At 36.9% G+C, this 27,771-nt stretch overlaps 1 protein-coding gene across 1 annotated transcript in view; it reads left to right on the forward strand.

The window, feature by feature from the left end:
* The window catches only part of DMD (dystrophin), a 1,809,438-nt gene that overhangs the window by 137,115 nt on the left and 1,644,552 nt on the right, over positions 1 to 27,771 (forward strand). The window contains exons 6-7 of the mRNA XM_007456856.1: positions 24,739 to 24,920; positions 26,142 to 26,273. Coding sequence (XP_007456918.1) covers positions 24,739 to 24,920; positions 26,142 to 26,273 — 314 coding nt within the window. The remainder of the gene's footprint in view (positions 1 to 24,738; positions 24,921 to 26,141; positions 26,274 to 27,771) is intronic.

Raw genomic sequence — 27,771 nt, forward strand, 5'->3', positions numbered from 1 at the left:
CTTTCCCTATTACTTAAAAACATATCCTTTTCCTCACATGAGATGTTATGCAAATCAAGTATCGTTTTTTGAGAATGTGATCAATAACTTAAGAAAGCTTTTGTGGTACAATAGGAAGCTGAAGCTCAGTCTGTTTAAACTTGTCCAGTGTTACAAAATGAGAGAACTAGGATGTGGACCCAAGAGTCTCTTTTTTTTCCTGCTTTAATCGGCCTATCCTTTACTAGTTATATGACCTTGTACAGTATTCTTAACTCATTAGAGAGTGTTGAAGGTAAGTGAGAAAACATAATAAAAATCCCTTGTACATAATTGATGCTCAATGAAGAGTGATTAAATATCATACCGAATCTTTTTAACATAATTTTGGAGGAAGGTAAATACTGCCTGCCCCTTTTTGTTATAGTGCCTTCTTCCCCTTCAATGAGTTTTCAATTTTCAATGTGAGTCTTTTTCTGTGTTCACTTCACTGAAGTGAAACTTCATTCCCAGCAGCCATAATTACCTGTTAATTGATTCATTTACTAATTTAACAAATATGGACTACCCACTCTTTGTCAGTAAGTGGTAAAAAAAAAAATTAGAGAAATTTCCTGCTCTCGTAGGGCTTATATAATTGTAGAGAGACAAATAATAGTGAGAGGGAACGAGTAAATAAGCAGAAAAACTACAATTTGTGCTAAATGACATAAGGGAAATGAGTCAATGTGAAATAAAGTAAAGGGAAAGGGAGAGGGCTTCTTAAAACAGGGTGATTAACAAATGCATCTCTGAGGAGGTGCCATATGAGCTAAAACCTAATGGATAAGAATGAATCAAAAATGCAAAAAGGTGGGGAACGTATTTTAGGTAATGAGAACAGCAGGTGTAAAAACTAAGAGGTATACAAGGGCCTGTGTTACTTCAGATGTGAAAACAAGGCTAGTATATCTGAAAGGTAGTGGGCGAGAAAGAAAGAGGCCATTAGATTTCTATTAGCTGAGAGTTCGGGATTGGGCCATGTAGAACCTTGTTGGTTAGGGAAGCAGTTTGGATTTATTCTAAACAAATGAGAAGTTTTGAAGGGTTTTAAGTATGAGAATGTTGCACTTTAATTTGTGTTTTTAAAAAGATAATTCCAGCTGTTTCAAACAGAATGAACTGAAAGGCATGAGGAGAGTTAGGATGTGAATGTGTTGGACCCAGAAGGCAAGGATCATGGCTTGGGTGAAATAGTAATAGAGGACATGAAGATGAGTGCATGCATGTATTCCTTTTAGAGGCAGAAAAGGCAAGGCTTGATAATGGATCAAATGAGGGAATACAGGAAAAAAAAATCAAGGGCAATACCTAAGTTTACAGTCTGACATAATGTATGAATATTGTAGCCATATTTGGAGGTGGTGATTAATGGGGGAGACTAATGGTTTTGAAGAGAATTGGGAGCCTTAGTTTGTGTATAACGAATTTGAGCTGCCTCCTGGGGAAAGAGAGGTCTAAGCTGGAGATAGGTATTTGGGAATCATTAACGTATAGGCAATATTTAAGAGAGAGGGAGAGGGGGAGAAAAAGAGGGAGGAGGGAGAGGAAGAGGAAGGGAAAATTGGATGACATCACCTAGGGAAGAGTGAGTATAGCTAATGAAGACCCAGATCCAACCTATAAGTCTCTCCAAAATTTCATCTCATTTAAATAGGTTACACTGGAAAGAAAGCCTGAGAAAGTGTGGCTAGATCCTTAGAAAACCTGAAGAATGTATTGTCAAAGGATCCAAGGAAAACAAAGCAGTTGAAGAATGAAAGAGTGCAACTGGTAGCTACAGAATCAGATGGAGATAGAGAAACATCGATTAGGCTTGGCAACATTGTAGCCATTAGAGGGGTAGAGGAGCAGAAGGCAGTTGTCTGATCCCTTCTTACCTCAAGATGCCTTCTGAGCCCATCCTCCTTAAAATAGTGACCGTACCCATTCCCTACCCATTTTATTGTTTTCTATAGCACTTGCAATCTGAGAGGCTGTAGATTTGTTTTTATGTATTGTCTGCATCTCAACTAAAATCTAGGCTTCATGAGGGCAGAGTCATTGCTTTGTTCACTGCTGTATTCATTCATTCTTGGCATATATAAGATGCTAGGTAAATGAGTTGAATGAAATGGGGAGCAGTGATAAGAAAGTAGGTATAAAGAATATAGCTGAAAGATTTGAAAAGTTTTTTTTGTGAAGGGAAACAGAGAAATGAAAGAGGAACCAGACAGGCTCACTAGAGCACATAGTTAAATTCAGGAATTATGCCAGCAGGTTGTTAAACTTGAACTCAGTCATGGTAGGAGGACTTATGCCAGGGAGATTGGTGAACACTACATATCAGGGATTTCATTGTTATTGTGCTTGTTTTTTGTTTGTTTTTGTCTGTTTTGAAAACGTTTACCAGCATACCAAAGTTTTTTGTTTTTTTAATCTGCTTTGTCTGTCAAGTGGTAAAGTGTGTGTAGGCTGAGGAAGAATTGAGGATTCAGTAGGAAACAAGTGAAAAGTACAAGTAGAGAGATTTGCCTTAATTGAAATGGGAACACTAATTGTAAGAAGAGGAAAGAACAAGTGGGTGGGCATAGTTGTCAGTATCTGTGATTTGTGGTGGAAAGATGAGGGAGCTTTTTCCTGAGAGTTAAAATCCAAACATTGTTTATAGGATCATAGAAAATAAGCTAGCTCTCTTTTACTAGTTACCGTGGTCCTTCATTCCACCTTATACCTCCATTTATGCAGTATTTTTCAACACACACACGTGATTCTATGCAATATTCAAAATTATATACTCTATTCTTATTGAGTATATGTGTAGTTTCCATGAAAACCAATCACCTGAGTTACGTTTTATGCCTCTTTTAACACCATTGATTATATTCCCTTGGATAAAACGTTACCTCTTATCATTGTCTTGATATTTGCTTATTATATGCTTTCTGATGCTTATTCACTTTTTCCCTTGTACCTTTCTCCATCGTTTCACATCTGATTATCCTACCTTTTATGAAGTTCTAATTTACATTTTTTTCATATTAAAAGTTATTTATCATCCATGAATATTATTGTGTATATAATCAGGAACCCCTGATTATATAGGTGGAAGCTAGAATCCGCAAACTTATACTCAAATAAAACTTTATTATTACTGTCAAAAGCAGAGTGTGTCTCTGTAATTTGAAAATGTATAACAGTTTTCCCCTTATTTATTTTGTGTTTCTTTAGCATACTTCTGCTAGTGCTTAGGAGCTACACAAATGCATGCTGTTTGGCCGCTGGGTCCAATTTTCAGTTTGAATTATATAAAGCTGGGGATTAGTTCAAGAAAACTTCTTTTGCCATCCGTTATCTTGCCATTTGTTTATGAAGTTTGTTAGTGATGGTGTCTTACTAAACGATGTGCCGCTTCTTCTGATGTTGCGTATGGTACCTGGTGCTGCCATGATACAATGCATCATATTCGTTATGATGCAGACCTCACTCCATAATAAATCTTTTCTGTCTGAGAATTTTGCCTCTGGGTTGTCTTCAGCTTGTCCCATAATCCACCAATTTCTACCCTAGGAGTTAGGAGATAGAGCCATTCTAAATATAAAAGTGATTCATTCCCAAGTGAGTTGATGTCATGGATTACACATGATAAGAACCCCACAAATACTTGCTGAATGTATAAATGCAGGCAAACTCAGAAAGTATAATTATGTTCCAATTAGAACAGGTCACGACAAATAATGGATAAAGTGTATTGAGTATTTACTCTGTACATTCATTTTCTCTCAGAAGCATCATAACTAGCCATTTGTGGGATAATAGGACTCATTTTACAGATAAAAACTGCGATATATGGGGAATTAGTTAACTCTACCACAATCTCTTACTTATAAGGGGCAGAACCATGATTTGATGAGGTACGTTTAATTCAACAGGCTAAGCTATTTGATATGAAATGGATAAATTTTGTATAATATTTGTTACAAAAAAGATTGATCGTATATACAGTTTATGCCTTAAGCTAGTTATCATTGAGGGACTTGCCTTGGAACTGCCCTTACACCATCAGGCATATTTCCAAATCCCAAATCATACCAGAAAACACCATAATAACCAATGAAATTTGTGTCAAATGAAACGAGCATCTTGATTCTGGTTTCATTATTGATCAAATACCATTTCTAGCTCTGTAGAGAATAAGGGGGTAGAAATAGAATATTTTGTGTTAGTAAAGATTATGTAGGGTTACTTATGAAACTTACTGTACTTTTTCTAGCAGTAGGGAAAAAAGAAGTCAGTTTGGTTAGATCAAAAGCTAAGTACAGAAGCAGCAGGTGACAATTAAGGAAGCAGAGTTAAATGTCACCGAGCCAAAATACTTCCTTCTCAAATGGAAACTCCAGTAGTTTTCCATCACTAGTCTCCCACACTGACTGATTAATTTCCATTTGTTAGGTCAAGCTAGCTTCTATTCTCCTGGTTTAGAGGACAGGTACTGAAAAGTTGTTCAGGATTTAAATGGTCAGGGATATTTATTTTTTATTTTTCAATATCTTTATTGGAGTATAATTGCTTTACAGTGGTGTGTTAGTTTCTTCTTTATAACAAAGTGAATCAGTTATACATATACATACATTTCCATATTTCTTCCCTCTTGCGTCCCCCTCCCTCCCACCCCTCTATGAGGTCACAGAGCACCAAGCTGATCTCCCTGTGCTATGCGGCTGCTTCCCACTAGCTATCTATTTTACGTTCGGTAGTGTATGTATGTCCATGCCACTCTCTCACTTTGTCACAGCTTACCCTTCCCCCTCCCCATATCCTCAAGTCCATTCTCTAGTAGGTCTGTGTCTTTATTCCCGTCTTACCCCTAGGTTCTTCATGACATTTTTTTTTTCTTAGATTCCATATATATGTGTTAGCATACTGTATTTGTTTTTCTCTTTCTGACTTACTTCACTCTGTATGACAGACTCTAGGTGCATACAACTCATTACAAATAATTCAATTTCTTTTCCTTTTATGGCTAATATTCCATTGTATATATATGCCACATCTTCTTTATCCATTCATCCAATGAGGGACAGTTAGGTTGCTTCCATGTCCTGGCGATTGTAAATAGAGCTGCAGTGAACATTTTGGTACATGACTCTTTTTGAATTCCGGTCTTCTCAGGGTATATGCCCAGTAGTGGGATTGCTGGGTCATATGGTAGTTCTATTTATAGTTTTTTAAGGAACCTCCATACTGTTCTCCATAGTGGCTGTATCAATTTACATTCCCACCAACAGTGCAAGAGTGTCCCCTTTTCTGCACACCCTCTCCAGCATTTATTGTTTCTAGATTTTTTTGAGGATGGCCATTCTGACTGGTGTGAGATGATATCTCATTGTAGTTTTGATTTGCATTTCTCTAATGATTAATGATGTTGAGCATTCTTTCATGTGTTTGTTGGCAGTCTGTATATTTTCTTTGGAGAAATGTCTGTTTAGGTCTTCTACCCATTTTTGGATTGGGTTGTTTGTTTTTTTGTTATTGAGCTGTGTGAGCTGCATGTAAATTTTGGAGATTAATCCTTTGTCAGTTACTTCATTTGAAAATATTTTCTCCCATTCTGAGGGTTGTCTTTTGGTCTTGTTTATGGTTTCCTTTGCTGTGCAAAAGCTTTGAAGTTTCATTAGGTCCCATTCGTTTATTTTTGTTTTTATTTCCATTTCTCTAGGAGGTGGGTCAAAAAGGATCTTGCTGTGATTTATGTCATAGAGTGTTCTGCCTATGTTTTCCTCTAAGAGTTTGATAGTTTCTGGCCTTACATTTAGGCCTTTAATCCATTTTGAGCTTATTTTTGTGTATAGTGTTAGGGAGTGAACTAATCTCATGCTTTTACATGTACCTGTCCAATTCTCCCAGCACCACTTATTGAAGAGGCTGTCTTTTCTCCACTGTATATTTGTGCCTCCTTTATCAAAGATAAGGTGACCATATGTGCGTGGGTTTATCTCTGGGCTTTCTATCCTGTTCCATTGATCTATATTTCTGTTTTTGTGCCAGTACCATACTGGCTTGATTACTGTAGCTTTGTAGTACAGTCTGAAGTCAGGGAGCCTGATTCCTCCAGCTCCATTTTTTGTTCTCAAGATTGCTTTGGCTATTCAGGGTCTTTTGTGTTTCCATACAAATTGTGAAATTTTTTGTTCTAGTTTTCTGAAAAATGCCAGTGGTATTTTTTTTCTTTTTTTTTTTTCATTTGTAGCAAGTATTACTATCAAACTCCACTCATTGGGCCAGAGACCCTTGTGATGTTAGCGAAAAACTTGCCGCTCATGTAGCACACTACCTACACTTGTGAGTTCATCAGCCAGTGGCCTCAACTCTAAGCTCTAACAATGTGCAGACCAGTGGTATTTTGATAGGGATTGCATTGAATCTGTAGATTGCTTTGGGTAGTAGAATCATTTTCACAATGTTGATTATTCCAATCCAAGAACATGGTATATCTCTCCATCTGTTTGTATCATCTTTAATTTCTTTCATCAGTGTCTTATAATTTTCTGCATACAGGTCTTTTGTCTCCTTGGGTAGGTTTAATCCTAGATGTTCTATTCTTTTTGTTACAGTGGTAAATGGGAGTGTTTTCTTAATTTCACTTTCAGATTTTTCATCATTAGTATATAGGAATGCCAGAGATTTCTGTGCATTCATTTTGTATCCTGCTACTTTACCAAGCTCATTGATTAGCTCTAGTAGTTTTCTGGTAGCATCTTTAGGATTCTCTGTGTATAGTATCATGTCATCTGCAAGCAGTGACAGCTTTACTTTTTCTTTTCTGATTTGAATTCCATTTATTTCTTTTTCTTCTCTGATTGCTGTGGCTAAGACTTCCAAAAATATGTTGAATAAGAGTGGTGAGAGTGGGCAACCTTGTCTTGTTCCTGATCTTAGTGGAAATGGTTTCAGTTTTTCACCATTGAGGACGATGTTGGCTGTGGGTTTGTCATATATGGCCTTTATTATGTTGAGGAAAGCTCCCTCTCTGCCTGCTTTCTGGAGGGTTTTTATCATAAATGGGTGTTGAATTTTGTCAAAAGCTTTCTCTGCATCTATTGAGATGATCATATGGTTTTTCTCCTTCAGTTTGTTAATATGGTGTATCACCTTGATTGATTTGTGTATATTGAAGAATCCTTGCATTCCTGGAATAAACCCCACTTGATCATGGTGTATGATCCTTTTAATGTGCTGTTGGATTCTGTTTGCTAGTATTTTGTTGAGGAATTATGCATCTATGTTCATCAGTGATATTGGCCTGTAGTTTTCATTCTTTGTGGCATCTTTGTCTGGTTTTGGTATCAGGGTGATGGTGGCCTCGTATTATGAGTTTGGGAGTGTTCCTCCCTCTGCTATATTTTGGAGGAGTTTGAGCAGGATAGGTGTTAGCTCTTCTCTAAATGTTTGATAGAATTCACCTGTGAAGCCATCAGGTCCTGGGCTTTTGTTTGTTGGAAGATTTTTAATCAGAGTTTCAATTTCAGCGCTTGTGATTGGTCTGTTCATATTTTCTATTTCTTCCTGGTTCAGTCTCAGCAGGTTTGCATTTCTAAGAATGTGTCCATTTCTTCCATGTTGTCCATTTTATTGGCATACAGTTGCTTGTAGTAATCTCTCATGATCGTTTGTATTTCTGTAGTGTCAGTTTTTACATCTCCTTTTTCATTTCTAATTCTATTGATTTGAGTCTTCTCCCCTTTTTTCTTGGTGATTCTGGCTAATGGTTTATCAATTTTGTTTTTCTTCTCAAAGAACTAGCTTTTAGTTTTATTGATCTTTGCTATCGTTTCCTTCATTTCTTTTTCATTTATTTCTTATCTGATCTTTATTATTTCTTTCCTTCTGCTAACTTTGGGGGTTTTTTTTTGTTCTTCTTTCTCTAATTGCTTTAGGTGCAATGATAGGTTGTTTATTTGAGATGTTTCCTGTTTTTTAAGGTAGGATTGTATTGCTATAAACTTCCCTCTTAGAACTGCTTTTGCTGTATCCCATAGGTTTTGGGTTGTCGTGTCTCCATTGTCATTTGTTTCTACGTGGTTTTTGATTTAACCTTTGATTTCTTCAGTGATCACTTGGTTATTAAATAGTGTATTGTTTAGCCTCCATGTGTTTGTGTTTTTTACAGTTTTTTTTGCTGTAATTAGTATAAAGTCTCATAGCGTTGTGGTCAGAAAAGATACTTCATATGATTTCAATTTTCTTAAATTTACCAGGGCTTGATTTGTGACCCAAGATGTGATCTATCCTGGAGAATGTTCCATGAGCACTTGAGAAAATGTGTATTCTGTTGTTTTTGGGTGGAATGTCCTATAAATATAAATTAAGTCCATCTTGTTTCATGTATCATTTAAAGCTTGTGTTTCCTTATTTATTTTCATTTTGGGTGATCTGTGCAGTGGTGTAAGTGGGGTGTTAAAGTCCCCTAGTATGATTGTGTTACTGTCGATTTCCCCTTTTGCGGCTCTTAGTATTTGCCTTATGTATTGAGGTGCTCCTATGTTGGGTGCATAAATATTTACAATTGTTATATCTTCTTCTTGGATTGATCCCCCTTGATCATTATGTAGTGTCCTTCTTTGTCTCTTGTAATAGGATTTATTTTAAATTCTATTTTGTCTGATATGAGAATTGCTACTCCAGCTTTCTTTTGATTTCCATTTTCATGCAATATCTTTTTCCATCCCCTCACTTTCAGTCTGTATGTGTCCCTAGGTCTGAAGTGGGTCTCTTGTAGATAGCATATATACGGGGTTTGATTTTGTATCCATTCAGCCAGTCTTTGTCTTTTGGTTGGAGCATTTATTCCATTTCCATTTACGGTAATTATCAATATGTATGTTCCTGTTCCCGTTTTCTTAAGTGTTTTGGGTTTGTTATTGTAGGTGTTTTCCTTCTCTTATGTTCTTGCCTAGAGAAGTTCCTTTAGCATTTGTTGTAAAGCTGGTTTGGTGGTGCTGAACCCTCTCAGCTTTTGCTTACTGTAAAGGTTTTAATTTCTCCGTCAAATCTGAATGAGATGCTTGCTGGGTAGAGTAATCTTGGTTTTAGGTTTTTCTCCTTCATTACTTTAAATATGTCCTGACACTCCCTTCTGGCTTGCAGAGTTTCTGCTGAGAGATCAGCTGTTAACCTTATGGGAATTCCCTTGTGTGTTATTTGTTGTTTTCCCCTTGCTGCTTTTAATATTTAATATTAATATTAATATTAAATATAATAAATATAAATTTCTTTATTTTTATTTTTTGATAGTTTGATTAATATGTGTCTTGGCGTGTTTCTCCTTGGAGTTATCCCTTACAGAATTCTCCGTGCTTCCTGGACTTGATTAACTATTTCCTTTCTCGTATTAGGGAAGTTTTCAACTATAATTGCTTCAAATATTTTCTCAGTCCCTTTCTTTTTCTTTTCTTTTTCTGGGACCCCTATAATTCGAATATTGATGCATTTAACGTTGTCCCAGAGGTCTCTGAGACTGTCCTCAGTTCTTTTCATTCATTTTTCTTTATTCTGCTCTGCATTAGTTATTTCCACTCTTTTATCTTCCAGGTCACTTATCCGTTCTTCTGCCTCAGTTATTCTGCTGTTGATCCCTTCTAGAGTATTTTTAATTTCATTTATTATGTTGTTCTTCGTTGCTTGTTTTCCCTTTAGTTCTTCTAGGTCCTTGTTAAATGTTTTTTGCATTTTCTCTATTTCCAAGATTTTGGATCATGTTTACTATCATTATTCTTTATTGTTTTTCGGGTAGACTGCCTATTTCCTCTTCATTTGTTAGGTCTGGTGTGTTTTTACCTTGCTTCTTCTTCTGCTGTGTGTTTTTCTGTCTTCTCATTTTGCTTAACTTACTGTGTTTGGGTTCTCCTTTTCACAGGCTGCAGGTTCGTAGTTCCCATTGTTTTTGGTGTCTGTCCCCAGTGGCTCAGGTTGGTACAGTGGGTTGTGTAGACTTCCTGGTGGAGGGGACTAGTGCCTGTGTTTTGGTGCATGAGTCTGGATCTTGTCCTGTTGGGAAGGTCCACGTCTGGTGGTATGTTTTGGGGTGTCTGTGGGGTACAAACTCAGTGAGTAGCTGGAGAAGAGAGTTTTGGAAATTTGTTGCATTTTGGATTTGATAATTTAAAGGTAGTACACTTCACTTTGATTAGCCTCACACAGAAGACATTTGATGTTTGGGTACAAAGCATTCAGTGTAAAGTTGGTTTATCTGAAACTTGTAAAGTCAGGATTGGTTGAGAATTTCCATTTAATTGACTTTTACCCACCAGCTTCTGTGCATTTGTTTTCAGGCACTATCAGAATGTTTGGTCTTAACACCACAGAGTCCCCACTCCCATTTAATTCCCCCAAAAGTCTCAGAAAGGTAGCACATTTGTGGAAGGCAGTTCTTTTTTTTTTTTTTTTTTTTATACAATGAAGCAGTAGGAACTAAGTGATAGGGATAAATTGGTAGGTGGTAATTTGAGGATTTTGAAATCATTTATTTTTAATTTTGCTTCCCCATTAGAATCAAAGTTCCGTGAGAACAGATCTTTGGGCTTATTTATTTACCACTGTATCCACAAAGACTAGGATATATATCTGTGTCCTCAAAAACTAGTTTGGTACAAAGTAGTAACTCAGTAAACATTTGTTAAAAATATTTTTCACTGTCTCATATTGTCAATTCCATACTTTTCAGAATCAGTAACATCACTTCTAGCTATACCATTATTTATTTGATTGAATACACAATGTATATTTGCATAGGTATCTTTAGCATTGTTTGTTCAATAGCTAGAAAGCTGAAGTAGTTTTCAGTGTATCTGAAATCTCCTGTAAGCACCTGATTTTTTGTTTTTGTTTTTCCCTGTTAGACCCTAGGTAAGCGATATGCTTGTTTTTTTTTTTTTTTTTTTTTTTTCCGATATGCGGGGCTCTCACTGCTGTGGACTCTCCCGTTACAGAGCACAGGCTCCGGACTCACAGGCTCAGCGGCCATGGCTCACAGGCCCAGCCGCTCCGTGGCATGTGGGATCTTTCCAGACTGGGGCACGAACCCGTATCCCTTGCATCGGCAAGCAGACTCTCAACCACTGCGCCACCAGGGAAGGCCAGCTTTATGTATTTTGAGCACTGTTTTCTACTTCTACCAAGATTACAGTCATAGTTTTCTGCTAGGTATACCATAAGCACCTTGATAGGAATAATTGGATGTTTAAAAGATAAAATTGTTTAGTGTTTCTCAAGTATAAATAAAAGCCTATAGTTTTTATCATTAATTTTATCATGAGACTGAATCATCTTCATTAATACAAATTATTTTCATTACTTTATTTTTTAGCCCTTTAATGAGAAGCATTGTTATTAGATGATAAAAGCAACTTGGATCAGTGAGTGAAATGCTAAAATTATGGAACAGCTTAATTAAGGGGTACTTAATTTATTGAGGGCAGAACATGTAGAATATTAAAGAATTTAACTGGAGGGGACCTGTGCGAGTTATTTTCTTACTAGAATACTGTACATCCATTGTGTACAATGACTTGTAAATGGAAATTTCATGTATGTAGTGCTGGATGAAAAATATTAAAATTGAAAATAACAGTCTAGCCCTTTAATGAATTAGTTCATTGCTATGATATCACCTACAATTTACAAATTCTAGTGCTTAGAGATGAGATGACATTATGACGTTGTCTCTTAATTTATAGACCTCAGGTGTAAACCCGCTCTGCTTCCAGCAGTAAGTTCTTTAGAATTTCACATCTGTGCGTTTGGTTATTTTAGCAAACACAGGATTTTTTTATTGTGTTTACAAATATGTGTTTACATTTTCATATTTAGTGCTATCTCACCATGTCTCGTTTGGGACCACAAGTTTCTTCTTTCTAGTTCACCCATTCCCCTTTTCTTACAGCGAATTTATTTATTGTTTTGTTCCTAATACCATTTCTGTAGGAACTGATCCAGGTTTATTCTGATCATGGTTTCTAGATGGCATCCTTCTTAATTTTGCTATAAAGCTCTTAAAAGGCTGACCAAACTTTTTGAGTGCATGTTTATAAATCTCTTATGTTTGAAATCCTGCTTCTGATTACACATGATATACCTTATAATCCAGTATTTCAGTTCCTGCCTTTCTCCTGGCAGAAAACTGACCTGAGGGTTAGATAGTGGAGGCTCCCGTTTAGATTTCCCAGAAATACTTCAAGGTTGTGTCTGGCATCTGGCTAATCACACTTTCTGGAGGTTGATTGCCCAAGATAAGAACAGTTTTGTTGAAAACACCAGTTTCCTAACAAACTCATTCGTATTGACTTTTCGGGAATGAGGGCGTACTAAAAGAAAACTTGGTGCAACTTTTATTTTATTGTCTCTGTTTGATCTTTACAGATATTTTATTATAGAATATAGTATCTAATTATAAAATTAGTGAGTGCAGAATATCGTGGAAGTTATAGATAGGATGAAAGAGAAAAAGTAAATTATTTTCAATCCCACCAGCATACCCATTTCACTGATGTCTTTTGTGTGTGTGTGTGTGTGGTACTTGCGGGCCTCTCACTGTTGTGGCATCTTCTGTTGTGGAGCACAGGCTCCAGACACGCAGGCTCAACAGCCATGGCTCACGGGCCCAGCCGCTCCACGGCATGTGGGATCTTCCCGGACCTGGGCATGAACCCATGTCCCCTGCATCGGCAGGCGGACTCTCAACCACTGTGCCACCAGGGAAGCCCCACTAATGTCTTAAAGTATGTTCCCCTAGTCTTTTCCATAAAAATTTTTATTATATTCCATATAAATTATACATTCTTATCTTTGACGTTACTTTATAAAGAATTTATTTTCATATACTATCAAATATTCTTCAAAAGCAACATTTTGAATGGCTTTGTAGTACTCACATACAATTATTATTATTATTTTTTCATTTTAAAAAGTTTTATTGTCATCAAAGATATGCATATACATAGTTCGAGGAGTCAAAGTTTTAAGACTTGAAACAAAAAACTAGTTGCCTTTTGTCCCAACCCTCTTCACCCACGATTCCCACAACCCAGGGTGGGAGTCTTTCCAGCTTCCAGTTTTCTAGCTGAAGCCTTTGATTTTGCCTCCATGGTTCTAAATAGAAAGCTTATCCTGCTTTGTCTTGGTTTTTCAGATTTAAACATTATCCAATGAATTCCTACAATGAAAGATGAGGATTTAGCTCTCATAACAGCTGCACACTTACTGCCACCTCCAAGACACATTTCACCTTTCTCTAGTCTTCCAGTATAGTTATATCCTAGTTTTTGGCATTGTAAATGTTTTAACCTGAGTAATGACATCTTCAGTTGTAAAAAATTTTTAAGTATCATTTTTGCTTTTTTGCTGACTTTTATATCATTTTGGCTTTTAGGTCCCTCTCCCACACAGTGGGCTCTTTTTACTCATTTTTTAAAAATTAAGGTATTATTTTTACAGAGTGAAATACATCCTTTTTTAATGTGCAGTTCTGTGAGTTTTGACAAATGTATACAATTGTATAATCGCCACAACAACCAGGATACAGAACAGTTTCATCATTTCAGAAAATTCCCCCATACACATTTATAGCCAACCCTTCCCCCATTCCCAGACCATGGCATCCAGTGAACAGTTTTCTGGTCCCATAGTTTTGCCTTTGCAAGTTGGTCATATAAATGGAAATATCCAGAGACTTCCCTAGTGGTCAGGTGATTGAGAATCTGCCTTCCAGTGCAGGGGACGCGGGTTCGATTCTGATTGGGGAACTAAGATTCCACATGCCATGGGGCAAGTACTGAGCCCCTGCGCTGCAAAAAAGACCCAGCACAGCCAAAATTAAAATAGATAAATAAATAAACACACAAAAAAACCCATCCAGTATGTAGTCTTATATTTATTTATTTGGCTGTGCAGCAGGATTGTGTGATCTTAGTTCCCTGACCAGTGGTTGAACCCGGGCCCCCTGCAGTGGAAGCACAGAGTTCTAACCACTGGCCCTCCAGGGAATTCCCCAGTATGTAGTCTTTTTTTTGAATTTAATATAATTTAATTTTTTTTTACAGCAGGTTCTTATTAGTCATCAGTTTTATACACATCAGTGTACACATGTCAATCCCAATTGCCCAATTCAGCACACCACCATCCCCACCCCACCACAGCTTTCCCCCCTTGGTGTCCATACGTTTGTTCTCTATATCTGTGTCTCAACTTCTGCCCTGCAAACCGGTTCATCTGTACCATTTTTCTAGGTTCCACATGCATGGGTTAATATACGGTATTTGTTTTTCTCTTTCTGACTTACTTCACTCTGTATGACAGTCTTTACATCCATGCACGTCTCAACAAATGACCCAATTTCATTCCTTTTTATGGCTGAGTAATATTCCATTGTATATATGTACCACATGTTCTTTAAGCATTCATCTTTCAGTGGGCATTTAGGTTGCTTCCATGACCTGGCTATTGTAAATAGTGCTGCAGTGAACTTTGAGGTACATGTGTCTTTTTGAATTATGGTTTTCTCTGGGTATATGCCCAGTAGTGGGACTGCTGGGAAATATGGTAGTTCTATTTTTAGTATTTTCAGGAACCTCCATACTGTTCTCCATAGTGGCTGTATCAATTTATATTCCCACCGACAGTGCAAGAGGGTTCCCTTTTCTCCACACACTCTCCAGCATTTGTTTGTAGATTTTTTGATGATGCCCATTCTAACTGGTGTGAGGTGATACCTCATTGGAGTTTCGATTTGCATTTCCCTAATAATTAGTGATATTGAGCAGCTTTTCATATGCTTCTTGGCCATCTGTATGTCTTCTTTGTAGAAATGTCTATTTAGGTCTTTTGCCCATTTTTGGATTGTGTTGCTTGTTTTTTTTAATATTGAGCTGCATGAGTTGTTTATATATTTTGGTGATTCAGCCTTTGTCCGTTGATTCGTTTGCAAATATTTTCTCCCATTCTGGGGGTTGTCTTTTCAACTTGTTTATGGTTTCCTTTGTTGTGCAAAAGCTTTGAAGTTTCATTAGGTCCCATTTGTTTGTTTTTGTTTTTATTTCCATTACTCTAGGAGGTGGATCAAAAAAGATGTTGCTGTGCTTTATGTCAAAGAGTGTTCTTCCTATGTTTTCCTCTAAGAGTTTTCTAGTGTCCAGTCTTACATTTAGGTCTCTAATCCATTTTGAGTTTTTTTTGTGTATGGTGTTAGGGAGTGTTCTAATTTCATTCTTTTACATGCAGCTGTCGTTTTCCCAACACCAGTTATTGAAGAGACAGTCTTTTCTCCATTGTATATCCTTGCCTCCTTTGTCATAGATTAGTTGACCATAGGTGCGTGGGTCCATCTCTGGGCTTTCTATATTGTTCCATTGATCTATGTTTGTGTTTTTGTGGCAGTACCATATTGTCTTGATTACTGTAGCTTTGTAGTATAGTCTGCATTCACTGAGTCTGATTCCTCCAGCTCCGTTTTTTTCCCTCAAGACTGCTTTGGCTATTTGGGGTCTTTTGTGTCTCCATACAAATTTTAAGTTTTTTTGTTCTAGTTCTGTAAAAAATGCCATTGGTAATTTGACAGGGATTGCATTGAATCTGTAGATTGCTTTGGGTAGTATAGTCATTTTCACACTATTGATTCTTCCAATTCAAGAACATGGCATATCTCTCCATCTGTTGGTATCACCTTTAATTTCATTCATCAGTATCTTATAGTTTTCTGCATACAGGTCTTTTGTCTCCTTAGGTAGGTTTTTCCCTAGGTATTTTATTCTTTTTGTTGCAGTGGTAAATGGGAGTTTTTCCTTAATTTCTCTTTTAGATTTTTAATCATTAGTGTATAGGAATGCAAGAGATTTCTCTGCATTAATTTTGTATCCTGCAACTTTAACCAAATTCATTGATTAGCTCTAGTGGTTTTCTGGTGACATCTTTAGGATTCTCTATGTATAGCATCATGTCATCTGCAGACAGTGACAGTTTTACTTCTTCTTTTCCAATTTGTATTCCTTTTATTTCTTTTTCTTCTCTGATTGCCCTGATTAGGACTCCCACAACTATGTTGAATAATAGTTGTGAGTGGACAAGCTTGTCTTCTTCCTTATCTTAGTGGAAGTGTTTTCAGTTTTTCACCATTGAGAATGATGTTGGCTGTGGGTTTGTCATATACGGCCTTTTTTATGTTGAGGTAGGTTCCCTCTATGCCCACTTTCTGGAGAGTTTTTATCATTAAATGGGTGTTGAGTTTTGTTAAAAGCTTTTTCTGCTTCTATTGAGATGATCATATGGCTTTTCTTCTTCAATTTGTTAATATGGTGTATCACCTTGATTGATTTGCATATATTGAAGAATCCTTGCATTCCTGGGATAAATCCCACTTGATCATGGTGTATGATCTTTTTAATGTGTTGATAGGTTCTGTTTGCTAGTATTTTGTTGAGGATTTTTGCATCTATATTCATCAGTGATACTGGTCTGTAATTTTCTTTTTTTGTAGTATCTTTGTCTGGTTTTGGTATCAGGGTGATGGTGGCCTCATAGAATGAGTTTGAGAGTGTTCCTTCCTCTGCAATTTTTTGGAAGAGTTTGAGAAGGATGGGTCTTAGCTCTTCTCTAAATGTTTGATATAATTCACCTGTGAAGCCATCTGGTCCTGGACTTTTGTTTGTTGGAAGATTTTTTTTTTTTTTTTTTGCAGTACGCAGGTCTCTCACTGTTGTGGCCTCTCCCGTTGCGGAGCACAGGCTCCGGACATTCAGGCTTAGTGGCCATAGCTCACGGGCCCATCTGCTCCACGGCATGTGGGATCTTCCCGGACCGGGGCACGAACCCGTGTCCCTTGCATTGGCAGGTGGACTCTCAACCACTGCGCCACCAGGGAAACTCTGTTGGAAGATTTTTAATTACAGTTTCAGTTTCATTACTTGTGCTTGCTCTATTCATATTTTCTATTTCTTCCTGGGTCAGTCTTGGAAGGTTATACCTTTCTAAGAATTTGTCCATTTCTTCCAGGTTTTCCATTTTATTGGCATAGAGTTGCTTGTAGTAGTCTCTTAGGATGCTTTATATTTCTGCAGTGTCTGTTGTAACTTCTCCTTTTTCATTTCTAATGTTATTGATTTGAGTCCTCTCCCTCTTTCTTGATGCGTCTTGCTAATGGTTTATCAATTTTATCTTCTCAAAGAACCAGCTTTTAGTTTTATTGATCTTTGCTAATGTTTTCTTTGTTTCTATTTGTTTTATTTCTGCTCTGGTCTTTATGATTTCTTTCCTTCTGCTAACTTTAGGTTTTGTTTGTTCTTCTTTCTCTAGTTCCTTTAGGTGTAAGGTTAGATTGTTTATTTTAGGTGTTTCTTGTTTCTTGAGGTAAGCTTGTATAGCTATAAACTTGCCTCTTTGAACTGCTTTTGCTGCATCACATAGGTTTTGGAACGTCATGTTTTCCTTGTCATTTGTCTCTAGGTATTTTTTGATTTCCTCTTTGATTTCTTCAGTGATTTCTTGTTTATTGTGTAACATATTGTTTAGCCTCCAAGTGTTTGTATGTTTTATGTTTTTTTTCCCCTGTAGTTGATTTTGAATCTCATAGCATTGTGGTCAGAAAAGATGCTTGATATGATTTCAATTTTATTAAATTTACTGAGGCTTGATTTGTGACCCAAGATGTGATCTATCCTGGAGAATGTTCCGTGTGCACTTGAGAAGAAAGTGTAATCTGCTGTTTTTGGTTGGAATGTCCTATAAATATCAATTAAATCTGGTCTATTGTGTCATTTAAAGCTTCTGTTTCCTTATTTATGTTCTTTTTGGATGATCTGTCCATTGCTGTATGTGAGGTGTTAAAGTCCCCCACTATTATTGTGTTACTGTCGATTTCCTCGTTTTTACCTGTTAGCAGATGCCTTATGTATTGAGGTGCTCCTATGTTAGGTGCATATATATTTATAATTTTTATATCTTCTTCTTGGATTGATCCCTTGATCATTATGTAGTGTCCTTCCTTGTCTCTTGTAACATTCTTTATTTTAACGTCTATTTTATCTGATACGAGTATTGCTCCTCCAGCTTTCTTTTGTTTTCCATTTGCATGGAATATCTTTTTCCATCCCCTCACTTTCAGTCTGTATGTGTCCCTAGGTCTGAAGTAGGTCTCTTGTAGACAGCATATATGTGGGTCTTGTTTTTGTATCCATTCAGCAAGCCTGTGTCTTTTGGTTGGAGCATTTAATGCATTCACGTTTAAGGTAATTATCGATATGTATATTTCTGTGACCATTTTCTTAATTATTTTGGGTTTATTTTTGTAGGTCCTTTTCTTTTCTTGTGTTTCCCACTTAGAGAAGTTCATTTAGCATTTGTTGTAGCGCTGGTTTGCTGGTGCTGAATTCTCTTAGCTTTTGCTTGTCTGTAAAGCTTTTGATTTTTCCATTGAATCTGAATGAGATCATTGCCAGGTAGTGCAATCTTGGTTGTAGGATCTTCCCTTTCATCACTTTAAGTGTATCATGACACTCCCTTCTGGCTTGTAGAGTTTCTGTTGAGAAATAAGCTGTTATCCTTATGGGTGTTCTGTGTTGTCATTTTTCCCTCGCCTCTTCCAGTAATTTTTCTTTGTCTTTACTCTTTGCAAGTTTGATTACTGTGTGTCTCGGCGTGTTTCTCCTTGGGTTTATCATGTATGGGACTCTCTGTACTTCCTGGTCTTGGGTGGCTATTTCCTTTCCCATGTTAGGGAAGTTTTCGAGTATAATCTCTTCATATGTTTTCCCTGGTCTTTTCTCTCTCTCTTCTTCTTCTGGGACCCCTATAATGCGAATGTTGTTGCGTTTAATGTTGTCCAGGGGTCTCTTAGGCTGTCTTCATTTCTTTTCATTCTTTTTTCTTTATTCTGTTCTGCAGCAGTGAATTCCACCATTCTGTCTTCCAGATCACTTATCCGTTCTTCTGCCTCATTTATTCTGCTATTGATTCCTTCTAGTGTATTTTTCAGTCCAGTTATTGTATTGTTCATCTGTGTTGTTTGTTCTTTGATTCTTTTAGGTCTTTGTTAAACATTTCTTGCATCTTCTCAATCTTTGCCTCCATTCTTTTGCCTAGGTCGTGGATCATCTTCACTATCATTTTTCCGAATTCTTTTTTCTGGAAAGTTGCCTATCTCCACTTCATTTAGTTGTTTTTCTGGGGTTTTATCTTGTTCCTTCATCTGGTACATAGCCCTCTGCCTTTTCATCTTGTCTGTCTTTCTGTGAATATGGTTTTTGTTCCACAGATTGCAGGATTGTAGTTCTTTTTGCTTCTGCTGTGTGCCGTCTGGTGGATGAGGGTATCTAAGAGGCTTGTTCGAGTTTCCTGATAGGAGGGACGGGTGGTGGGTATAGGTGACTGTTTGTCTGGTGGGCAGAGGTCAGTAAAACTTTAATCCACTTGACTGCTGATGGGTGGGGCTGGGTTCCCTCCCTGTCAGTTGTTTGGCCTTAGGCAACCCAACACTGGAGCCTACCTGGTTTGTTTGGTGGGGCTAATGGCAGACTCTGGGAGGGCTCACGCCAAGGAATACTTCCCAGAACTTCTGCTGCCAGTGTCGTTGTCCTCATGGTGAGCCACAGCCACCCCCTGCCTCTCCAGGAGACCCTCCAACTCTAGCAGGTGGGCCTGGTTCAGTCTCCCCCGGGGTCACTGCTCCTTCCCCTGGGTCCCGATGCACACACTGCTTTATGTGTGCCATCCAAGAATGGAGTCTCTGTTTCCCCCATTCCTGTCGAAGTCCTGCAGTTACATCCCACTAGCCTTCAAAGTGTGATTCTGTAGGAATTCCTCCTCCCGTTGCCAGACCCTCAGGTTGGGAAGCCTGACGTGGGGCTCAGAACCTTCACTCCAGTGGGTGGACTTCTGTGGTATAAGTGTTCTCCAGTCTGTGAGTCACCCACCCAGAAGTTAAGGCATTTGATTTTACTGTAATTTTGCCCCTCCTACCCTCTCATTGTGGCTTCTCCTTTCTCTTTGGATGTGGGGCATCTTTTCTGGTGAGTTCCAGTGTCTTCCTGTTGATCGTTGTCCAGCAGGTAGTTGTGATTCTGGTGTTCTCGCAAGAGGGAGTGAGAGCACGTCCTTCTACTCTGCCATCTTGGTTCAGGGCCCAGTATGTCCCCATACAATTATATATTTGATCATTTCTAAATTTAGTTTTATGTCAAGCAATTTGGAATGGTGTGAATTTTTTTCTTTTTTGTGTGATAAATATTTCTTTTATAATTGTAAAGAGGGCTTAAATTTCACATTGTTTATATAAATCTTCTTTTAAATTTCTGATTATTTCCTTGTGGTGCATTCCTAGAAGGAAAATTACTGGGTCGTTGAATATGATTGTTTTTAGATATAGCCACGATATTTTTCGTAACGTTGGAACCAACTGATACTCTTCCAGCAGTGTAGGAGTTTGGCCAAATTGCTGACATTTCTGCAACATTGATTGTTATCCTTTTTTCATTCTTTGATAATTTGATAGGCAATGGAGTATAATTAAACACTTCCATCTTTATTTAATTTGCATTTCTTTGATTACTGCTGAAATTGCATTTTTATGTGTATTTACTCTTGTTATACCTCACTTATTAGAAATAGAAATCACTACTACTATGGAGAGTGTAGGTGATGTTTGGTAATGGAACCCCATAGATCACAGGGTCATCATTTAGATAATGACTTTGAGATACTTGGTTTTCAAATGCACTAAGATAGCCTTCTCTGAAAAAATGAAGGTAAGGTACTGAGAAGTATGATGCACTGACTGGGTTCTAATTCTGACATGAACTAGCTTTTGAACTTGCCATCAAACCACTGTTGCCTTCAGTTTCTTTGAAAAATATGCAATTTCCCTAAATGGTTTATTTGTTCCATTATAGCCTTCAGTATTAAAATTCTGGTGACTAGAAACACTCATCAGAATCAGTGTTATTGTTCATAAAATAACATTTTCTGGCAGTATTATGAGTTCTCAAAATTTCCATCCTGAACTGGTTTCAAAGATTGGATTAGAAATGATTAATTTAAACTTTTGTGGCAATAAACCCATTATATAATAGGGTTTTTAGTGCAAAGATAACTTTCATATAATTTTAAGTTCTTATTTTGGGGGTTCACCCACTTCTTTCAATTTGTGTATTTTAATGTCTTATAATAAAAAAAAAGAGGAAATCACATCCCATCATTCTCACCTTCCTCAAATTCTTAGGTTTGGTGGGGAAACCCAGGGGTCAAGAGATTTATGAACATTCAGACTTGAAGTAGGTTGATGTCACCTTTAGAAGCATGGTTGGTTACTCAGGTGAGACCACTGTTAATTGATTTGCATTCAGAATTTTGTTCATTGGAGCAAGTCCACTTCAGATTGGCAGACTTTCAGAAGGGAGGGGTTGATGTTGGTTGGCTTGCAGAAGCATGATCAAGACCATGTAGGCAGGTAATTGCTAATTGATTAAATGAGATTGAAACTTGTGTTGTGGCTACTTGTTACCATGGCTACAGAGCAAGCAGTTTCCTCCTTCAATCCTCCTTCCTCCATTTCATTTTCAGTTTATTAATCTTTGTACCCCCAGGACTTAGGACAGGATTTTGTATATAGGCATTCGCAAAGACTGTGGAATAAATGATCTGAAATTGAATGAAGTTATTTTGGGGATGTCTTAGAATTTCTATTATGCATCCCCATAATAGATGCATTACATAGCCTATTTTAGTTCTCTGACACCTCCTATCTGGATTGGGTCCCAGCCTCTTACTTGCCTCTAGTGTTTTTCTCCTTCATTCCATTCTGCGCTTAATGGTTTTACTTTACAGAAGTTTTAATGGTGTCACAGTCTTGATCAAAAGTAGTTAGTTACTCTCCAACCTATTGAACTAAGGCCAAATTGACTACTTTGCTATTGATGATCCCTTAGTGTTCCACATACAAGCTTCGCATTTTTTCCTATTAATCACTATTCTCAACTCTGTGGCTAAGACGCCCAAAGGCGGTCTTCTCAGAACATGTCTAATCTGTCCCTACCTCTGCACTTTTACTCATGCTTTTCTACTGCCTAGAATACCTTTCTCCATTTCATTAGGTTTTCCCCTAATGAAACTCTATACAAATTTATTTCAGTTTTCTATTCATAAGGAATTTCATAAGGAATTTCTATTCATAAGGAATTTCCTGATCCTTTCTTCCTTTTTCTGAACATATTAAAGCACTGGCTGTGCCAATTAGAGGAACACATTTTAACTTCCCTTTAGCAGTGCAATTATTTTGTTCTTCTTATTTATTATTCCAAACTGTAAGCAGAATCCATGGATTCTCTATCTTGTTAATCTCCTGGATAATCTATTAAAAATATTTAAAATTTAATAGGTCTTTAGTAAATATATTTGGAAGGAATTCAACATATTTTAGAATATCTAAATTCCTTTTGGTAAAAACAAAAAGAAATACTGGATTCTACCTAGTGGTACAGTGGAATCGTGTACAGCTTCTGAGGTGGGATGGTAATAGATTGGGGCAAAAATATCAATAGTTTGATCAAATAGTGATTGTAGTGATTGATATTTATGAATATTCACGTTCATCCAAAAGGTGTTTTATGTAGATAAAATATGCTACAAGTTTTGACATTTGCTGGGGGCAAGAGAAATAATGCTAGATCTATTTTTACCTTTATTTATTTTGATCATGGTTTGCATTTGAGGCCAGACAAACATATGCACATGTCTAATATAGCAGTAAATAGCCATGGAACTTTTTATTTACACAGACAACCTTTTAAAATTCAGTGCCTTTCTCACAGCATGGTTTTATTTAATGCACTAAAAAATAAACAATTCTAAATTTTGCTCATTACAGATAAAACTGACTAGTTACTAGTGAGAAGGAAGAAAACATTCTAGAGTTTCAAAAACATACTGTGAAGAAGTATAGTGTCTGCCATACAATGAACACTTGAAAAACAATTATCAAATGAAAGGTAGATTTTACAATTTCAAAGCTAAGTTAATAAGAATTTTTTTTTTTTTTAGAAAGGCAGTACTTATACACAAGGTATTCTTTAGTTCTTTCCTAAAAAATATTTGCAAAAAATTATCTTCACCATCTGTTGGCTAATAATTAAATTATAATAGGGAGCAGAGAATATGTATTATATATCAATAACTTTGTACCTTTAAGCCTTATGCATTTAAGTGTCCAGTAAGTATCTTTTGAAAACAGGTAAGCAAAACAATGAAGCAGAAGGTAATATAAGAGTGTGCTTCTGTGTCATCTTTTTCGACTCTTGTTACTCAAAGTATGGTCTTCAAGTCAGCAGCTTCAGCATCACCTGGGAGCTTGCTGGAAATGCAGAGCCTCACGCTCCACCCAGAACTACTGAATCCGATTCTGATTTTAAAAAGATCCCCAGGTGATTCATATGCACATTAAAAATTAAGAAGGACTGTATTATGCCATGGATAGAAGCAGACCAAGGAGCATTAGCTAATTTTTTGCTTCTCTGAAACTCTTTTTAAAAATACTTTAAAAATAATTGTTCTGATTAATCATGTTCCTGTGACTTGCGAAGGAATGGAGTTAAGTGACCTGTTCAACCTCCTTTTATGCTTGTGAACTTGAAATTTAACTCTTGTTTTTTAACTTACAAACAGAACACCTGACCAGAATATACATATTTAACTTAAAACAGATCTTTTAATGCTAGCTGAGCTAGGATAAATTTATGGCAAGAAAAATGCCTGGCACATTGCTGCTAAGTTGTCTTGGCCTCCTGCCAGGATTTATGTTTAACACTTCTGGGATTAATGGTACTTTTCACATAAAGGATTGTTTTTTCATTTGGTTCCCTGGAATGAGCACAGTGGGTAAATTGTAATGCCAAGTAGCAAAAGAAGCTTTTGAAGGAGCTGCCACTTATTATATGTGTTATTACGAATTATTATTGACTTAAATGCTGGATTTCTTTCATTCCCTAGATGTGGCAAAGGACATAATGTCAGATCAACTTTATGTGAAGGACTTTTAAATTTATCTCTAACGTCTAAGAAGGAAAGCGACATCTGACTTTAACAGATGCACCATAATGTAAAGAAATATTTTTAATATAGTTAAGGAATATTACAAATTATTATTCTTATGGTATATAGTTGTTTTATTTTATTTTGCTTGTAGAAATACACGGTTCGTTTCAACACAGAGACATTATTTTGCTCTTTACATGCTTAATCACCAGCAAAAATTTGATTAGGAGGTGCAAGCTTTCTTTACTGGAAGCCAGGGCATTAAGCTCTTTGGTGTAATTGTTTAATTACCAGTGCACCATTTTAATTGACCTGCTATTATAACTTTCCATGGAAAGGAAGATGAAATCTTTTATTTTTGTTTCTTATCTAATGAAAACCACTCTCTTAGATGGGCTAGTTTGGCAATTTGACTTAGGAAAACGTATTGCCGAATGAAGTTTTTATGTGAACAAGGAAAAGAAATTAACTTTAGTGCTCATCTCATTGGTCTGCCAAATTGGAAGGACATTTTAGGCCTGATAATCATGTTCTCATTAGTCTCTGGAGGACATTCATGGACAATAGAGTGCTCATTAATCGGTCTTTTTCCTGTAACATTGATTTGTTCATTCCCCTTTTAGACACTCAAATGTAGAAACCAAAAATTGATGTGTGGTGTTAATGTGCTTACAGATGTTGCCACCACTTATCCAGATAAGAAGTCCATCTTAATGTACGTCACATCACTCTTCCAAGTTTTGCCTCAACAAGTGAGCATCGAAGCCATCCAGGAGGTGGAGATGTTGCCAAGGCCATCAAAAGTTACTAGAGAAGAACATTTTCAGTTACATCGTCAAATGCACTATTCTCAACAGGTAAAAGATCAAAAGAATAGCTAATATCAATGATATTTTATGTTTTATATGGATTTTTAGATATCATGCACACATATCTATATTGTCTATGGATGGATACACATATGTATATATAGAGCATAGTATATATATATATGTGTATATATTCACACACACATACAAAAATATATGTATATATAGCTTTGTGTGTGTGTCTGTGTGTCTGTGTGTGTGTATTTGGAGAGAGAGGGAGAGAGAGGGAGAGGACTCTAAACCTAAATTTCATCTGATATCATGGGCAATAATGTTGTTTTCAAGGCACATTGTTAAAATACTCTGCTATTGATATGCACTATGTTATAGGAATATGGGACACAGAATACATTGCATTTCCATTGTGTAAAGTGAAATAAAATAAAAGATAGACTGATATACACATTAAACTTTCCATCAACTAGAGCAAAAAGCGAAGAACTAGACCAAGAGCAGAGGCAAGTACACTGTTTAATAATGTTTTCTTATTTTTAGTGGCAACTTGCTGTTGTAGTAACAAATTTTGCATACTCAAGGTAATATCTTTGATAAGATAAAATTAGTTTAAAATAGTTTAAATAAAAAATAGAGAATACATATGGTAAAGACTTTTATGATATTGTACAGAATCCAGTGGGATTCTTCTGTTACATTGCTAGTTCTTCTTCCCAACGGTGTATATTTAGGGTGTTTTTTTTCTTAACTTTCTTTGACACAAACGATGAAAAAGCCTTTAGCAAAATTTCTGCTGAAGGCGTGGAAAGCTCTCAGGCCTAATTTTCTCACTCTACTGAGCTAATTCTATATTTAGCTTATGAAAGCTTCAGTCCTTTCCAAGGTATTGACGTGATGAATTCTGGTTTTGTTTACTTTGAGTTCAGAGAAGATTGCTTTGGGTTGCTTGTTTTTGCCAGTTTGAAGAGCAGCATCCCATATTAGTGCTGGAGGTGTGTCAGGATGGAATCTTTATGGTTAAATCCCATCCTCCTCTCTTCCCTGACTACCTGTTCTCCAACATGACATTGAGCACCACAATTCTTGGAGTGTACCAGTTTCTAATATCACTTATATATATTTAGGATTAAATTTTTCATCTCACTGTTTCCATTTAACATTCGTTTTTTCTAGTGTGTTGGAAAGCAGTCCTTCCAGGGTTACTTATCATGTCTCCTCCTCCTCTCTGTCCCCCTCCCCCAAACCCTTCTGCAGATCACAGTCAGTCTAGCACAGGGCTATGAACGAACTCCTTCCTCTCCTAAGCCTCGGTTCAAGAGCTATGCCTACACACAGGCTGCTTATGTCACCACCTCTGACCCCACACGGAGCCCATTTCCTTCACAGGTCTGTCAACATTTACTCTCTGTTCTCCAAACCAAAGAACTTCTTCACCCAAGATAACCTAACATGGTTTTTGTTTGTTTGAATTTTGCAGTGCCTTTGTTTTCTCCGCCATCAGGAGCCATTTCCTTGTTCTCAGTTGTATTAGATACTTCACATGATGCTGTTTTGTTATTGAGACCTCTCTAGGTTTAATGTATGTTGATTCTTCATGAATGGGGATTCTTATAATAGTGATTTGTACTTTCATTATATAATTACCTGTAAGATTAGTTTTTATAAAGGCTACCAACTAAAACACAAAACTCATTAAAGAGAGGTCATTTAAAAGAATGGGAGGGGCTTCCCTGGTGGCGCAGTGGTTGAGAGTCCGCCTGCCGATGCAGGGGACACGGGTACGTGCCCCGGTCCGGGAAGATCCCACATGCCGCGGAGCGGCTGGGCCCGTGAGCCATGGCCGCTGAGCCTTCGCGTCCGGAGCCTGTGCTCCGTGATGGGAGAGGCCACAACAGTGAGAGGTCCGCATACCGCAAAAAAAAAAAAAAAGAATGGGAAAATGGATGAAATTTACTAGTCACATTACTTGGGGAGATTTTTCTAGATATCTGATACCTAAAGGAAATATATACTCTAGATATTGCCCTTATTATATTTTCACTGTATGTGTTTATATTCTATTTAAGAAAAATATAACTGTAAGCTTCTTCATATGATAGATTTTAATTTTGCCAACTTAAACTTGATAGCAGGCTCTGTAGTATTTATACAAGAAAGTCACACTCAAACCAGGTCAGATTCTATGCACCATTCAGTATTTTCCACATAATGAATCTTCTCAGTAGCATTTTCCATCATTATTGCAGTGTTGTAGAAAACCTAAAAATACAAGAAATTATAGCCTTGTATATGTTAGAGCATGGGAATGACATGTGCTAGAATTGCTGGATTTGCTAAAATTTCCTTTTAAAAGAAAATCTCATTTATTTTGTTTAGAAGAGTAATTTACAGAGTTCTTGCAGAAGTGACTTTTCTCAATGCTACACAATGAATGGGAATTTAGAAGTTATCGTCTTGATCCCATTGGAGAAAAGTACACATTTTTGGAGACTCATCGATTTTTTTTAAAGATAATGGTTGTATTTAATTAGTGATTTATTTGGCACAGTTAATTGATGCGTGAAAAATTTTAACACTGAAAGCTTCCCCCAGGGGAACGTATTTCAGGGAATAGTTATGCCCTTTATCCTTGGCTAGTTTTCTTGCAAAGTTGAACAAAGGGGATGAGTGAGAATGATTATGTGACTTAGCCTCATCTTCAATTAAATTCCCATCCACATTTTCACAAAGTTGTATAGTCTTGAACAAAAAACCTAATCAGTTTCTTCATTATCAGTAAATAAAAAGAATTCTGCCACACTTTACTGACTGTTAGCTATATGCTATGTGTATACATTATATGAACTAATAAAATCCTTATAATGGCTCTTAGAGGTGGGAGGTA

This window comes from Lipotes vexillifer, unplaced genomic scaffold (assembly GCF_000442215.2).
Source record: "Lipotes vexillifer unplaced genomic scaffold, Lipotes_vexillifer_v1.1 scaffold207, whole genome shotgun sequence".
In the NCBI taxonomy this organism is placed as follows: domain Eukaryota; kingdom Metazoa; phylum Chordata; class Mammalia; order Artiodactyla; family Lipotidae; genus Lipotes; species Lipotes vexillifer.